Genomic DNA, 16,791 nt, shown 5'->3' with positions numbered 1-16,791 from the left:
ATGCTTATATAGTCTTTATATTCCTTCTCTTCTCTATGCTTTCTGTCCATAATTGATTTCCTTTATACTCATCTTCTTTCTGCTGCCTTTGCTGCTATGATTACTTCCAGTTCCACACCTTTAAAATACCATGGGCTCATGACGGCCAAACTTATACTTTTAGTCCAAACTTGTTCCCTAAACCCTACCTAGTCTCCTTAAGGAATGGTAGTCTGGATGTCTAATAAACATCTTAAATTTAAAAGGTCTAAAACCAAGGATATGATTTCTACTCCACTATCTCTATTACATGTTCTTACCCAGCCTACATCTCAATTAATGGCAACTAGATTCTTCCAGTGTCTCAGGCCAAAATCTGAAGTCAGCCTGACTGTTCTCTTTCCTTCTCACTGTAAGCAAATCCCATCAGCTCTACTTTCAGATTATATGCCAACTCCTCCTTTCTAACCTCCTACTATTGTCGGGGGCCATCTCTCTCACACACTGCTGCAGCTGCTAGCTGGCCACTCTGCTTTCCCTGCCGATCCTCCGTGGTCCATCCTACCGACACAGCCATCAGACTGACCTCCTTAAGAGATAAACCAGCCAGGCACTGTTTGCTCACATCTGTAATCCTAGCAATTTAAGAGGCTGAGATTTGAGGATTGCCGTTCAAAGCCAATCTGAGCAGGAACGTCTGCAAGACTCATCTCCAGTTAACCACCCCAAACCTCCAAGTTGAATTGTGGCACAAGGGGTAGAATGCTAGCCTTGAACAAAAAAGCTAAGGGATAGTGCCCAGGCCTTGAGTTCAAGTCCCAATACTGGAAAAGAGAAGAAAGGAAGGAAGAGAGGAAGGGAGGGAGGGAGGGAGGGAGGGAGGGAGGGAGGGAGGGAGGGAGGGTGGATCACTCCTGTCCTCTAAACTATCCAATAACTTCCTGTAATGACCCAGTTCTTACATGCCACGGCCTCTGCTCCTTCTCGGAAGTCCTTTCTGGTCATTTCCCTTCCCTCTCTGCTCAGGCTGACCAGCCTGCTCACCAGGTAGCACACTGGGGTACTAGGAATGCAGCTGCCTCAGTCTCCACCTGCCTTCAGGGGCTGCCCGGATGCTTCTAGGTCTCTTAATGACATTCAAATGGACCTTTAACAGTGAGGTTTTTCTTGACTGCTCTTTGGAAATCAGGTGCTTTCAATATTCTCTTTCCTGTATATCATATTTTATTTTTATCATTACATTTTTATTAATTTTCAAAATTATATGTCCATTATATGTTATTTTAACAGTGTGGCATTCCCTGACCACTCTACATAAAATACCAGTCGCTCAATTTTTTTTTCCAGAGTAGCTATTACTGTCTCGGATTTCACTTGTTTATTATCTGCCTCTGTCACTAGACTTTTAGAAGCTCCATAGAGCAGTTCCTTTGTTTTGCTTACCTTTTCCTCAACCCTCTGAATAGGAATGGGTACACGGTAAATGCCCAATAAAAACCCATCTGCTTTCAAACTCCAGATCTACCAACCTTCCTGTGAAGGTGACAACACACAGCTCTCACTCGTGCTGGCCACGGGTCAGGTAGCTTACGGAAGTTCCTCATTTCAGCTTTCCAAAACCCTAGGGTGGAGACGTCATGCCCACCTCAACTTACACATGAGGAAGAGAAGCTAGGAAAAGGGGTTTGTCCAAAACCTCACAGTGGGCACATGGCAGAGTTAGGACTTGATCTCAAGCAGCTGGGTTCCAGAGTCTGCACTGGAGCTAAGTCTTCATGTAAGTATAAGGCTCTTCTCTCTTCGCGGTGTGACTTCATAGCCTCACCCGGCTGGTGATTCCTACATTTGTATTTCCAGCCTCAACGTGTCTCCAGATTGCTGACCAGAATGTCTGTCTACCAGAAGACCCTGCTTGGATGCCTAGCAGCCAGCTCCAACCTAAAACTGGCATGATAAAGCCTTTGATTTCCCAAGCTGCTTCCGCTTATCATTCCTCATGCTGGGCAGAGTTGCCGTGTTCACCCAGTTGCCCAGGCCAAAGACCTAATGCTTCTCCCACATTTTGTATCTAATGTGGCAGCAAGTTAGCTTTACCCTAAAATATACTCCGAATCCAAACGCCTCTCAGTATCTCTTTCCTACCTCTCATTCTGTTCAAATGTCATCTCCTCAGAGACGCCTTCCCTCATTGTGCTTTCCTAAAATAGCACTCTCCTCCAGCATACTCCATCCTTCTACCCCAGTTCTGAGCTGTGTTTTTCTTCACAGCTCTCATTACTTGGGGTTTATTTGTGGTGTTGGCACCTGTCCTCCTCCCCATTCCCATACAGAATGTAAGGGTAGCAACTATCCTTCTCTCTGCTTGAATGACTGACCGGGACTGGGAATCTACATGCACGCACTCCTCCTGGTAATGCCATACACTTACATAAGCTGCACAGGTAGTAAGTCTCTTCCCCCTCCTACCTGAAGACAATAATCTCATCAGCCATTTCCTGGCGTCTCTTGTACTGCTGCAGGCATACAGAGCAATAATCCTGTTTAGGATTCAGTCCTCTCGTGACTGAAGCTCTCAGGTTGCACAGTGACCAGTGGAGATCTTGGTTTAGAAGGCTGGTTGTTGTTTCTAGTAGAGTCTATGAAAGACCAAAACAAGAAGACAAACAAAGGTTATACAATCAAAGACAGATGAGTGATAAACAATACTTGTTTTATTTTCAAATACAAACAAGCCAAATTAGAGTACACCCCAAAGGATAAACTTATAAAAAACAACATTAAAAGCCTACAAACTCAAGCAGTTAGTATTACTGAATTAATTTATGGTACTGGGGATTAAACTCAGGGCTTCACATTTGCTATGAAAACCCCCTAGTCCTTTTGCTTTCAGTTTGTTTTTCAGATAAAGACTGGCAGGCAATAACTTTGTTTGAAGCCAGGTTTGAACATCAGTTCCCTGCCTCTACCTCCCAAGTAGCTGGAATTACAGCCATCACTTGAGATAATGTCTTGCTAACTCCCTGCTCCCACCCCCCACCCCCAGACTGGACTTGAACTGTGATCCTCCTTTTCCTTCCACTTAAGTAGCTGGGATTACCAGCATAAATCACCATAGCAGACCCTTTCCACAGTTAATCTTACTAAATTGTACTACTGCATAGTCATGATGGGTGGATACATTGAAACTCTCAAGTCTGTTACTAGGTTCATCCTGAGAAATATATTCTGCCAGTCTGTGGCTTAATTCAGTACTGATAGCTTTCAAATGACTCTGTAAATCAAACTCTATTAATTACATTTATATAATAACTTCTCTCTGTATGGCTCAGACTGTTATAACGGAGAATAGACTAGAGCTGAGTTTTTAACATGGAAACTGCATCCATGCAATGTTTTCAATAACCTTTTCCTTGAAAAGCTAATGGTCACCCTCAGCTCTCATCTCCCTTGGGAGGACATCACGTTTTCCTGAGCAGCACTTTTAAGTCACTTGAATTTATTTAAGTCACATAAAGACGTTTTTCTCCGCCATCACATGAAGTCGTTTTAAGGGTGTCTGTGCTCCTAAAGTACTTTTGTCATGATATACTACTTGCTACCATTCACACAGATCACTTGGATATGCAGTTGGGTCCCAGAGAAATGGGAGGTGCAACTTACCTTCCTTGCTATATAGCATAGTTCTTCTCAGGCAAACTTTTTTGTCTTAATTGCTTAACTATCCTCATTCTTCCCAATCAATGTCATCTTTTCCTGTTCTTTCATAGCTGGCAAAAATTTTCTACTTTACACTCAGCTTAACTTCTAATAATGTAGAATTTGTGTAAGGGTATTAAACTATAGTGAGAAAAACAGCATTTTTTTTTTCCTGCTGGTACTGGACGTTGAATGCAGGGCTTCATGCTTGTTGGGCAGACACTCTGCTACTTGAGCCTGACCTTCCCTCTTTAAGCTTCCTCCTCTAATGAGGATGCAAGTGTGTAACACCACTCCCAGCTATTGACTGAGATGGCTCTGGTGAACCATTTTGCCTGGGTGGGATGGCACCTGATCACAATCTTCCTGATCTCTGAAGAAGCCACCAGTGCCCAGTCTAAAACTGCAATTCTTGTAGCTCCTAAAAATAGCCGTGTCCTAAATTTTTCTTTTTCTTCTCTTTCAAATGCTGAAAAAAGAAAACATTGTATCTAACATGCCTTCATCATATCTTTCTCTATGGATATAAAAATCTGAACACCAAACTGGCTCTTACCAAGAATTAAAGGTATAGCAGTTTTGATTTGAAGGAATACTAATGACAACTTTTGGTCAGTAGCAAAGATTTGTTTCAGAATATGGAAAACAAGATTCATTTAACATTATTCTGAAATTTCATGCTGATCCTTGCTTTTTAGGGCTTACAGTTTTATAATCAATTTTTTTCCCAGAAAATTTCTCATACTTGCATCTTGAAAGGAAGATACTAGTATCACTGCCAGTAAATCAAAAAATAAAATTGAATTAGATACATATCCTGGAATATACACGTGTATATGCAAATTAAAATCAAGAAAAAATTTAATTAGGAAATATACATATACATCAATCTACTTTATTTTTAGTGAACAGATAGTTTTAAAAGAATACATGTAGAGGCAAAAGGAGAGAAAAAGGAACACAACAGAAAGGAGAAAGAGTAACATTTTTTTTCTGGCAGGAACAAGTAGATTACTTACTTGTTCATAGTTAAAGGTGTCTAACATTCCCAGAATAAGTCCCTGGATTTCTCCAAGTTTTCCTTTTCCATAAACTGGGTCCTAATTGGAAAAAAAAAAAAAGTTAAAAATATAACTCTGGTTTGATTCTTTTTTTTTTGGCCAGTCCTGGGTCTTGGACTCAGGGCCTGAGCACTGTCCCTGGCCTCTTTTTGCTCAAGGCAAAAAAGAGGCCAGACACTCTGCCACCTTAGCCACAGCGCCCCTTCTGGCCATTTTCCATATATGTGGTGCTGGGGAATCGAACCGAGAGGTTCATGTGTAGGAGGCAAGCGCTCTTGCCACTAGGCCACATTCCCAGCCCCTCTGGTTTGATTCTTGATATTTTAAAATTACTTTAAAACATATGGTATCTGAAGGCCAAATGTTCCTAAGGTTTGTTTTTTTAAAAATAGTCAAAAGATACTTGTTTTTCCATGTAATTTCCATTGGAAATGCAAAGTATTCTTTCTGAATATCTCAAATATTTCAGAAAAAATGTAAATGATTGGAACCTCTTCCTTAGTAATCTCCTGCAAATATAATTAAACTTCTCTGTGGTTCTGTTTATATGAGAAGTTTCTCCTTTTACACTAAACAATAACTGTCTCCCTGTTTCTCTGTCTCCCCGTTTCTCTCTTTGAGTTCTTATTTATCCCCTGCATTAAGTGGAATATCAGAATCTAACCAAACCAACAACTCCTCCTGGGATCCACATTTAGCCACTTCCTGGATCAAACCACCTAAATTATTTTAGTTTTAGAGACAATGGGATGTGAGGAAATAGCTTTCAGTCTTTCCCCCAGTGAAGTCACTACGAGTAAACCACGGGTACCCCACCCCCCAAACTCAGTCTCTCCACTGATTCTCATATGAGGTATGCCAAGGAACTTGTTTATTATGTATAATTTGGAAAACACTAAGTGTACCCAGAACCTCCACGAAAATCTTAACATCTTAACCATCCAGTTAGTAAAATCTTTGTGCTATCAGAGCAAACTGTGAATTCAGAAAGAAAGAGGGTCTAAGACAGCTTTTCAGTTGACTTTGTCATAGGTTCTTCCAGTCCTTTCAGTGACTATGCATATGCTAAGGAAATGTAAGGCACAAAATAACTATGTATTTTTTCTACTAATTAACAAAATGTATACAAGTTGAGGCTTGAACAGGCCACATAAATTTAATAGAAAAAATTTTCTTTCACAGCTAGGAATTCTATCTCTAAGCTAAAGGTATTGCTCAACAAGTGGAGACCATTCATGAAAGGCAAAACTATGAAAATAACTAGTCCTTTGACAGGAAAACAACTTAGGGTATGCATACAAGACAATTTCTTTTATTTGCATAAATTTCTTCCCTTGCATAAAAACAGAACCACAGTAGTGCTTTTCATCTTCACTTAATAATGCTTTGGTCAAACACCCATTAGCCAGTTATTTCTCAGTCAAAGTGACAATGGATAGTGTAATATTTTGTTATAGTCTATCATAGTATCCACAAAAATATATGCATTCCAGAAGAACACTGAGGTAGTTCTGGCATGAATTTATAACAAGGGTCATAGAACAGAGATGTCATTTAAAAATTTAATTTTTATTGTAAAGATGATATATAGAGGGGTTATGATCACATACATCATGAATCCATTTCTTTTTAAATACTGTCACCTCTTCCCTCATTTTCTCCTAGTTTTTTTCCCTCCCGATTCTCTTCCCTTACAAGTTGTACAGTTCAGTCTCAACAGTGTCTAGTGAGAATCACGGCTGCATTTGTTGGCCTTTGGTCCCACTATTTCTCCCCCCCCCCCCAGCAGATAACTTTACATACAAGACGAAAGGTATAGACATAAAAAAGAGATAAAGGAGAAAAAAAGTACAAAAAGCAAAAGCACCAAAAATCTCATTTCCATTTCTTGGAGCTTAATGTGGTAAACATCATTTTGTAGGATCATGAGCACATAGCTACTGGGCCCCCGTGATCCTCTGCTAAGAATATCCTCCTCCGGTCTCACTGTGCCAACGCTTACAGTCCTGTTTAATTTGTCATGTACAACTGTAATTGCTTGTCCTTTTCCATTCATTGTGTTTCCATGTAGATTTATAGGCACACTGTGATGACTACAAATGAGAGAGACTATGTTTCAAAAGACTATGTTACAAATGAGAGAGACTATGTTTCAAGACTATGTTACAAATGAGAGAGACTATGCAACTATGTTTCTTTGGGTCTGGCTTACTTTGCTTAATCATTTTTCCATCTTTCCATTTCCTTAGGAATGGTGCAATATCATTCTTTCTGATGGAAGCACAAAATCCCATTGTGTATATAGACCACATTTTCTTGACCCATTCATTCGCTGAGGGGCATCTGGGTTGGTTCCATATATTGGCAATGGTAAACGGGCACAAGAATAGGTCTGAGAGATAGGCCTGAGATAGTATCTTAAATAAGTAGTGCTGGCAGAATTAGCTATACAAGTGCAGAAAACTGAAGCTCGATCCTAATATGTCACCCTGCACCAGAATCAATTCCAAATGGATCAAAGACCTCAATATAAGGCCAGATACCATCCAGATACCATGAACATATTACAGGAAGGAATAGGGGAAACAATAGGGCTCCTAGGCAAAGGCCAAAACTTCCTAAGTAAAGATCCAGAATCACAACAAATTAAAGAAAGACTGTATAAATGAGATTGTAGCAAACCAAAGAGCTTCTGCATGGCAAAGGGCAGTGTTGGGATCCAGCCTTTGGACTTGAGGGGGGACTTGACGCCCTTCCCCCCAGCCCTGGGGGAATGCGGAAGCAGGCTACGGTTCTCTGGGTCCGGAACCAGAAGAACCGGCTTTGCACCCAGCCCCCAACTCTCTCGCCAGCCCAGGCGCCCCCAGTCTCGCCCTGGCGCGGCGCTTTCGAGTGACGTTAGCTCAAGAGGGGATCATGTGATAGCTCTCAGCCTATCAGCGTCCTGGCCGATCGCCTTTCCCTTCCTATCACTTCCCTTTACCCCGGCCTTAATAAATCAGATAGCTCTTGAAGCTTCTCCGAGACTCGCGTATGCCTGGCTTTCTTTACTGGTGAGGAGGTGGGTAAGAGTTCTCATCCGGCTGCGCGCACGTGAGGTCAGTGCTGACTCCCCCGCCCCATCCTGGCCCTACCTGCCGGCCGGGTGACCAGGAGAGAGGGTGAGAAAGGGGGTGGTGAGAAACGTAGCTGAGCCTTGATCCCCACACCAGGGGAGGCGACCCGAGCCCGACAGGGCAGAGCTAGCAAGATAAACAGAAAGCCCACAGAATGGGAGAAGATTCTTACTAGCTATGCATAAGACAATGGTCTCATATCTAAAATATACTTAGAACTCAAAAAAAGAACCCCCTAAAAACAAATTCTCAAAAAAATAGCAACCCAATTAATAAATGGGCTAAAGACTTAAAGAGACTTCTCAGTAGAAGATGTAAGAAAGGCCAATAGACACATGAAGAAATGTTTAACACCCCTGGCTATAAAAGAAATGCAAGTCAAAACAATTATTGAGATTCCACCTCACCCTAGTTAGAATGGACATCATAAAAAAAAACTAATAATAACCAATGCTGGCAGGGATGTGGCCAAAAGGGAACCCCATTATACTGTTGGTGGGAATGCAAACTTGTCCAATCACTCTGTAGAGCAGTATGGAGGCTCCTCAAAGGAGTAAAAGAGCTTCCCTATGACCCAGCAATTCCACTCCTGGGCATTTATCCCATAGACCATAAGCAAGGCCACACGAAAGCTATCCGCACAGCCATGTTCACTGAAGCACTGTTTACCATAGCCAAAATATGGAATCAACCTAGAGATGTCTTAAAAGGTTGAATTCTGCCTGGTGCCTGTGGCTCAGGCCTGTAATCCTAGCTCCTCAGGAGGCTGATATCTGAGGATCACAGTTCAAAGTCAGCCCCATGAGACTCTTATCTCCAATTAACTACCAGAAAACTGGAAGTGGTGCTGTAGCTCAAAGTGGTAGAGTGCTAGCCTTGAGCAAAAGAGCCCAGGGACAGTGCTCTGGCCCTGAGTTCAAGCCCCACACTGCCTCATCTCCCCCAAAAGGTTAAATTCTGAGGAAAAGAAGAACTCCTTTTATTTTTTCCCCATCCAGGGGCTTGAACTCAGGGCCTGGATGTTATCTCTGAGCCTCTCTGTGCTCAAGATAGTGCTCTACCACGTGAGCCACAGCACTACCTTCGGCTTTCTCTGAAAAGTTTATTACAGATTATAGAGTCTCACAGACTTTCTTACCTAGGCTGGCTTGGAACTGCAGTCCTCAGATTTTAGCCTCATGAGTAGCTAGGATTACAGGTGTGAGCCACCGGAGCCCAGCAAGAACTCTTAATAGGTCATTTCTATATTTACTTCAGTACATTTTACTGTAATATACATAATTTAAGAGCAAAACCATGAAAACTACCTCATGCTGGTACAACATCTAAATTATAGAATGTAAAAGTAAGCTCAAGGCTTCCAGCACAGCAGGGCCACAATCCACTAGCTCCACAAGTGAGTTTTCAAAGTTGTCAACTAAATTCTTCAGCAATGAGTCACTGCTGAGGCTTCTCTTTAGCTCCTTCATCAACTATGGGGGGGGGGGGGCGGGGAAGAACACACTAGGTACCCTACATAAAAATCTCCGAAGTATACCAGAAAAAGCTATCACTCCTCATTTTCTTAATGTTTGCTGCTACTTCTTGCAGTATATATGTAAATGTTTTGCTTTAAAGTAAAAAGCTTTACTAGTGGATTATTACTTTAAAAAATGTCCCATGTATATAAATTATTTAATCCTTCAGTAGGACACTGGTAAATAGCTGGGTGCTGACGGCTCACAAGCTCCTAGCTACTGAGGAAGTTGTGAGCCAGACAGAGGGTTGCAATTTGAAGCCAGCCTGGGTAGAAAAGCTTCTGAGACTCCATCTATTAACCAGCCACGCTGGAAGCATGGTTCAAATGGTGAAAGTCAAGCACGTGCGAGGTCTGGCTACAGGAAAGAACTTAATTATAGACAACCTAACTATATTCTAATACTACAACCATCACTATAAATGGATAAAATTACCCCTGTGAAAATGTGTCCTGTGCTTTTTTTAGACTTTAACACAAATAGAAAAATGCTTCATTTTCATAAAAACAATCAATATAAAAGGATTGTTTTTCTGCTTAAAAAACAAACTCCTAAACTTGGAAGCAACTGAGTTCTTAGGTGAATGAGTAGAAAAGTCTTGCACACAATGGAATAAATATTATTTAGTAATGAAAACGAGCTATCAAGCCACAAGAAGATACACACGAGCCTTAAATGGCTATTGTGAAGTGAAAAAAGGCAACATAATTTGTTGGTCCAAGTGTAAGGAAAAGGTAAAACTGTAGACATGGTTAAGAACTACAAAGAGGCGGGGAGGGTCCTGTATGGAATAATGGATGCCTGACCACGCACAAGGCACTGATGGAAGCCCACAGAGCCGGACGACACAAGTGGCGAGTGCTAATGTAAACTGCAGACTCAGCTGATAATAAGGGCTCAGAGTGGGTGAGAACAAATGGGCCACAACGTCCTAAAACGCCAATCCTGGCGACACAGGGGAGGGAGGGGGGCCTCGGTGGGTGGCAAACTCTCTGTACTTCCTGTGCAACTCTCCTGGAGCCTTCATGCAGTTCTGCACACGACTGGAAGGAAAGGCCTGGCCGTGGCGGAGCTCGCTGGCGGCGGGGCCTTTTCCTCAGTGCACCACTCACTGCCTCACGGTGCAGCCCTTCCATCTCCTCCCGGGGAAGGGGGCGGGAGGCGGCACCGACAGGCGCGGCGCTGGGGGCCCCGGGCGCGTGCGAGCCGGCGCGCGGTCCCCGCCCGAGCTGTTCTGCTCAAGGCTAGTGCGCTGCAACGTGAGCCACAGCGCCGCTCTGGCTCTCTGGTAGTCTATTAGAGGTGAGAGAATGAAGGAGGTAGGTCACCTACCACGTGTATACACAACACCGCCATAGGTGAGTTTGTACCTTACTTCCTTGGAAAAGACTAAGAAAAACCTTGGTTACTGGAGCCTTGGGATCTGAAGCTGGAGAAAGGCTACGGGGCCCCTGGTAACCCAAACCTCAAAAAAAAAAAGTATCAACGGCTTCAAACCTTGATCCTCAGGTCTTAGCCTTCTGAGTAGCAGCTACCTGTGCCTGGTCTCCATAATCTTTTAGATGGGGACTACAGGAAAGGGGAAAATGAGTAAAACTATTAAGATAGTGCTTTGACTTTTAAAACTGCTTCATAAAGGTTTTACTGATACATTTAAGTTTTGGGTTGTTTGTTGTTTTTTTTTGCCAGTCCTGGGGCTTGAACTCAGGGCCTGAGCACTGTCCCTGACTTCTTCCAGCTCAAGGCTAGCACTCTGCCACTTGAGCCACAGCGCCACTTCTGGCCATTTTCTGTATATGTGGTGCTGGGGAATCGAAGCCAGGGCTCTTGCATACTAGGCCAACACTCTACCACGAAGCCACAATCCCAGCCAATTGACTAAGTTTTGACACAAGTCATGAAATCCCCCCAAATGTCATGTCCTCTGCCAAGGGGAACCCCGGTTGCCCATTGCTCTCAGATATCCCCCATTCTGCATTCACTCCGTACAGATTATCTTCGTATGTTAGAATTTCACACAATGAGAACCACGCAGTACAATGGTCTCTTTGGCTTCTTTCACTTGGCTTAGCAATTTTGGGATCACCGTGCTGTAGTGTGCCATGGATTTAATGCTTATGTGCCCCCATCCCCAAATCGTATGTTGAACCATACCATCGAGTTGATGGCAGTAGCAGCTGGGGACTTGGGAAGTAATTAGGTCAGAAGAACAGTGTCCTCGTGATGAGGACACAAGAGAGAGCTTGCTCCCTCTCCTTTCCTACTTCCATTTGAGTATTCAGAGACAAGAGCAGTCATCTGTGAAGCAGGAAGACAGCCCTCACCAAGGCCTAACTGTGCTGGCACCAGGATCGCACACCTCCAGCCTCTAGCATTATGAGACACACGTGGTATTTATGCTATCTGGTCTACACTATTCTGCTATAGCAGCCTGGTCAATGAAGCCTGGTCATACTGTACATCAACAGTTCATTTCCTTTTATTTTTAAGAAGCAGTCCATTGTATGGGCATACCAGTTGCTTATCCATTCAGCTGATGAGGGACATCTTTGTATGTTTTCATCTCCCTTGATATCTAAGAGTTCAATTGGCTAGATCATAGGGTAAGTATATGTTTAAATATTTTTACTGGTCACATTTCCCTCCAGTAGAGCATACATATTTTCTGTTTCTCAGGAATCACAGTCCTTGGCCACTACTCTCTTTTTTTAAAACCAGGAAGACAGTATGTTATATACTTATATTTTTTATGTATTTTGTCCAGTTTTGTGTTGTTTCAAGCAGGAAGGAAAATCTGTCTCTGTTATGCCAGCTTGGCCATAAATAGAATTCCTCCATCCTTGATTCCTAATCATTTAAGAATTATTATGTGCCAGGTACATTTAACTTTTATTCTTGTTCTATGTTCTGAGCATACTTAAACTTTTGCAGTTCCCCAAATGCAGCATGTCTTCACCTCCGAGTCTGGATAGATGCTTCCCTCTACTTAGAATATTCCTTTCCTTTCTTTCCTTGTCTCCTTGAGGCTTTTTAAGATTTAGCTCCCACATCTAAGATTCCTCCGGGAATCTTTCCACACTGCATTCTGTTTCCAATACATACTTTTACTACCATTCCCTGGCTATATATATTTTAGGAAACTCAGCTCAATCTAACATAAAAAAGCTAATTATGGGGAAAGCCTAGGAGGTTCCAAGACCCAAGTAAGGGAATGTGAGAAGCCTTGAGAACCAGGACGAGGACGAGGAGCCCCAAGGCCGTCAGCATCTTCTCCTCACAAAATTCTCTTTTCCTGGTTGTGGTGTTTGGAACTCTCTTACACATCTTGTCCATTTTCTTCTTTCTGTTGGTTATTTCACTATTACACTGCTTCTAGTCCACATAATGGAAAAGCAGCTACAATCAGATCCTGAAATTTCTGCTTTAAACTAAATAATCCAGAGCCTCAGAGGGAAACTCAGGTGTTCTTCTCAAGTTTGGTTCTAAAATTTCCCACAGAGGCCACTGACTTGGCCCTGTTTATGCCAGCTGCCAACAGAATGAATCCCCTGGACCAAGAACTCCTGTCATGTTCCACGACCATGCCTGGTGTTGCTGAGGATAGGGGTATAGATAGGCTAGCTACTCATGACAGCTTGGCGCAGATAATCAGTCCTTAAAGGTGGCCACTACTGATTGGACACCAGTATTTTTAGCAACTTAAGAGGCTGAGATTTGAAGATCACGGTTCAAATCCAGCCCAAGAAAGAGTCCAATTCTAGTTAAGTAGCAAAAAGCCAGAAGTAGAGCTGTGATTTAAGTGGCACAGAACTACCTTTGAGCAAAACAAAACAAAACTCTCAGGGACCTGAGCAAAACTCAGGCCCTGAGTTTTGACATAAAGCAAAAGATCAATAGTATTATCTTACTGATTTTTTTAAAATGTGGCTATAATACATGAAGAAAGGGAAGACAAGATTTATTCTAAGTATAATTCTTGCTGTTCCCCCAAAAAAGGTTTTCAGATTTTCCTAAAAATATCTTAGTGTATTTTTAGTATGTGTCTTCGATGAAGTTAGGAAGGCTCCTGCCTTTTTGCTACAGGAAACACGAGGAAATCATGTTTCCTACAAAGATTCTGGACAAAGAGCAGGCTAGAATTTAGGGCCAGAGATGAGTCTTAAACATAAAAATAGTTTTAGAATGAGTTAGAAATCCTACTAACAATCTATGATTAGAAGTGCCAATTAACTTTATTTTTAGGTTACCTTTCTTTTGATCTGAAAAGTGTAGTCAGCTGAAAGAAATGATAATGCTCTCCTAGTTAGCACACCAAGAGGAAGCTTGTGTACCTGAATCCCAAAGGAACAATGAACATTTGAAGTCTACACACCCCAACTGCAGGTTACTCAGGCAAATCTACTTTTTTTTGTTTGTCTCGATCTAGTTTAAAGCTAGTAAAACAAGTTTGTTTAAAATTTTTCATAAAAAGTGTTTATTTCATAAAACAAAGTAGAATGAGGAATGATCTCCTTAGTTTGCATTGAAGAGTTTTAAGCAGTGTAACCATTGCTAGTAGTCTTAGATTTCCTGTTAAGATATATTTATCTGTGTTGGAGTCTTCAAAGACTACTGTAAAACCATTTTTATCACGTTAGGCCATGAAAGGAGGGGTCCCACCATTGCTCTCTTCCACTGAGTAGTAGCTCATTGCCACTCTCTAAAACTAGCACCCTATTTCCTATTTTGTCTTTCTAGTCTAGTCAGTCTTCTACACTGACCTAGAAATAATCTAGCTTTTGCTTTGTTTTCTGCCAGTCCTGGGTCTTGAACTCAGGGCCTGAGCACTGTCCCTGGCTTCCTTTTGCTCAAAGCTAGCACTCTGCCACTTGAGCTACAGCGCCACTTCTGGCCTTTTCTATATATGTGGTGCTGAGGAATTGAACCCAGGACTTCATGTATATGAGGCAAGCACTCTACGAGTAGGCCACATTCCCAGCCTGAAATAATCTAATAATTATATCTGACCACCCTTTGTTCTAAAACTTTTTTCAGCCTAGCCTTCTCCCTTTGCAGCCATGTGGAATATGGCAGGAAAGTTCACTGCTGGTCCGTCTTCAATACTGGTCCTCTGCTATACCCTCTCACCTGGAAATCTAGGTTCCTGTCCATTAGTCAAATTGAGCCTTCTAGAGAAGGCATGCGCACCGACCTAGTTAAATATGGGAAAATGTCAAGTGCGTCCTATCACTTCTTGCGTATAATTGTTTCTCTCCTCTTTTCTGAAGCCTTTCACCAATGGATCCAAATCTTATAGCTATTGATAATTGTGTCTCACACAAAGTAAATGTACAATATATACTTAATGCATCAGTGAATAGCTAAGAACACGCTTGAAAAAGGTCTTGTAGGAATGGATCTCAGAGGGAGCAAAGAGGGTGTGAGAAGGACGCTATAGAGAGGAGACAGGAAATAAGTCAATTATGGTTTTGTTAATATTCTCCTCAGGGCTGATGTTTGGTGAACTCCCTCGGATTTCACAGAAATTGTCTTCATCTCTGGGTGCTGGTTTACTCTCATAAATTGGAGGTCTAATTCCTGTGAACCAGATAACTACTACATAGGAAACCATTTTATGAAATCAACATAGAGAATAAAGTTGCCAGACTTATTCTTTTTATTCTAATTCTAATTGTTTCTTCTGATTCCAATTTTTTTTCCTATTTCTTAAAAAAATCTGACAACATGGAGTTTTAAGTTTATTAATATTCTTTTTTTCTTAAAATATTAATGTCACCTTCAAGTAATGAACATATAATAGGTTAGTAAATTAGAAACAGAAAACTAAGAACAAGTAAAATGTATCATTAAAATCATTGAATTCCAAACCTGTCTTAAATTTCCTAAAACAGTCCAGTAAGGCATTAAAAATTACATTAGGTCTCAAGATGAAAAGAAAAAATTCCTTAGAGACAAAACAAGATTAAGAACAAACGTGATATGATAGATGATTTATATAGTAAGTTTGAATGTGAGTCCTTAATCAAGTTAACAGTTGCTCCTTAAGCCTCACTTCAGAGTTTACCAATAAAATGAGAGAGATGTCTGTTCTAGTTATTTACCAATCATGAATAAAATTACCCTATAAATTAATGACGTAAAACCACAATCATGTGGAGCATGAACTTAGGCAAGTCTTCTCCAAATGACTGATTATCTGGACCACTTAGTGGTCTTCAACCTATGAGTCCAAGATGTCGAGACTGTAACTCCAAGATTCGAATGGCTGCTATTCCCTCTGGTTGACATGCCTTTCCCTTGCCACATCCCTTCACCTGGAATGTGCCTTTACCCGCCAGGCAAATCAACACAGAGGAAGTAACAGAGAAGATTTAAGACTCAGAATTATAAGTTAGACATTTGGATAATGTGGAAAAGTAGCTGTTTCAAGCTTGAGACACCCTGAAAGTCAGCCCAATCTACTGGCAAAACATTAGTTGGAATCAACAAACATTTAATTTTCTCCATTTTTAACTCACCTGTAAGATTCTTTGCAAGATTGAAGGAAGAGCAATAAATGCCGCCATGCTATTGAGAACTTGCATGGTCAAAGATTTCAGAGCTGTGGTTAAAAAAAAAAAAAAAAGTTAATGTTAAAGTTGTTTTAAAATAAGGGTTTTCACGTTTATCTCTGAGTCAGTGGAAAATAGTGGACCTATATAGCTTAGAAACCTAATCAAGGAAAGTTTGGTATTTTAAAATTAATTGCTGATAAGTTACAAATGTTACTATATTCCAGAAAACATATGAGGGGAACTATAGAAAGAATGTTTAAATCTGGAAGATAGTATCAGTACTACCACATGATTTCACTAAGAAAACTTAGTAAGAATATGATATAATGACACGCTGGGGAATCGCTCAGTGGTCCTACATAAAGCCCTAGGTTTTACTCCTCAGCATACGTATAACATATGTATATATATATATATATATATATATATATATATATGGTCAATGCGAGGCTGATGATGCAGATGCGTCAGTCACGGCAGGTCTGATGGGTTTACCTTCGGAGTGGAGGTGAGGGGTGGCTGAGCTGGACGGCTTCTGGGGGGCCATCATTGCCTCCAATAGTGGAAACCAGAGTGCCTACAATGTCAAAGGAAACCAAAGACAAACCAAAGCCCTGTTACTTAAAAAATAACTAATATTATCATAGTATTTAACAAGTTGAAGTATACTTCTCGATACATTTCCTGGTAAAAATTGGAAAAAGAGAAGAGGAAACATCTGTTTGGGAACAGAAAAAAACAACAATAAAAAGCAGAGGCCACAGCTAGAAGAGGCATCTTTACCCAGTAGCCTTGGAAATGAAAGGAAGACTTGGAACTACAAGTTTATATGTCTCTGGAAAAGGTAGGGTCAAAGAAGCCAGGAAAG

The 16,791-nt window shown here is 41.3% G+C and overlaps 1 protein-coding gene across 2 annotated transcripts in view; it reads right to left on the bottom strand.

The window, feature by feature from the left end:
- The window catches only part of Vps8 (VPS8 subunit of CORVET complex), a 192,355-nt gene that overhangs the window by 24,799 nt on the left and 150,765 nt on the right, over positions 1–16,791 (bottom strand). For both annotated transcript variants that reach the window (XM_048347271.1, XM_048347272.1), the window contains exons 41-44: positions 16,419–16,500; positions 15,888–15,970; positions 4,695–4,775; positions 2,446–2,615 (exon numbers count right to left, since the gene is read on the bottom strand). In XM_048347271.1, the coding sequence (XP_048203228.1) occupies positions 2,446–2,615; positions 4,695–4,775; positions 15,888–15,970; positions 16,419–16,500 (416 nt within the window). The remainder of the gene's footprint in view (positions 1–2,445; positions 2,616–4,694; positions 4,776–15,887; positions 15,971–16,418; positions 16,501–16,791) is intronic.

Source organism: Perognathus longimembris, chromosome 5, assembly GCF_023159225.1.
Source record: "Perognathus longimembris pacificus isolate PPM17 chromosome 5, ASM2315922v1, whole genome shotgun sequence".
In the NCBI taxonomy this organism is placed as follows: domain Eukaryota; kingdom Metazoa; phylum Chordata; class Mammalia; order Rodentia; family Heteromyidae; genus Perognathus; species Perognathus longimembris.
This window is presented reverse-complemented; position numbering and strand designations above follow the sequence as displayed.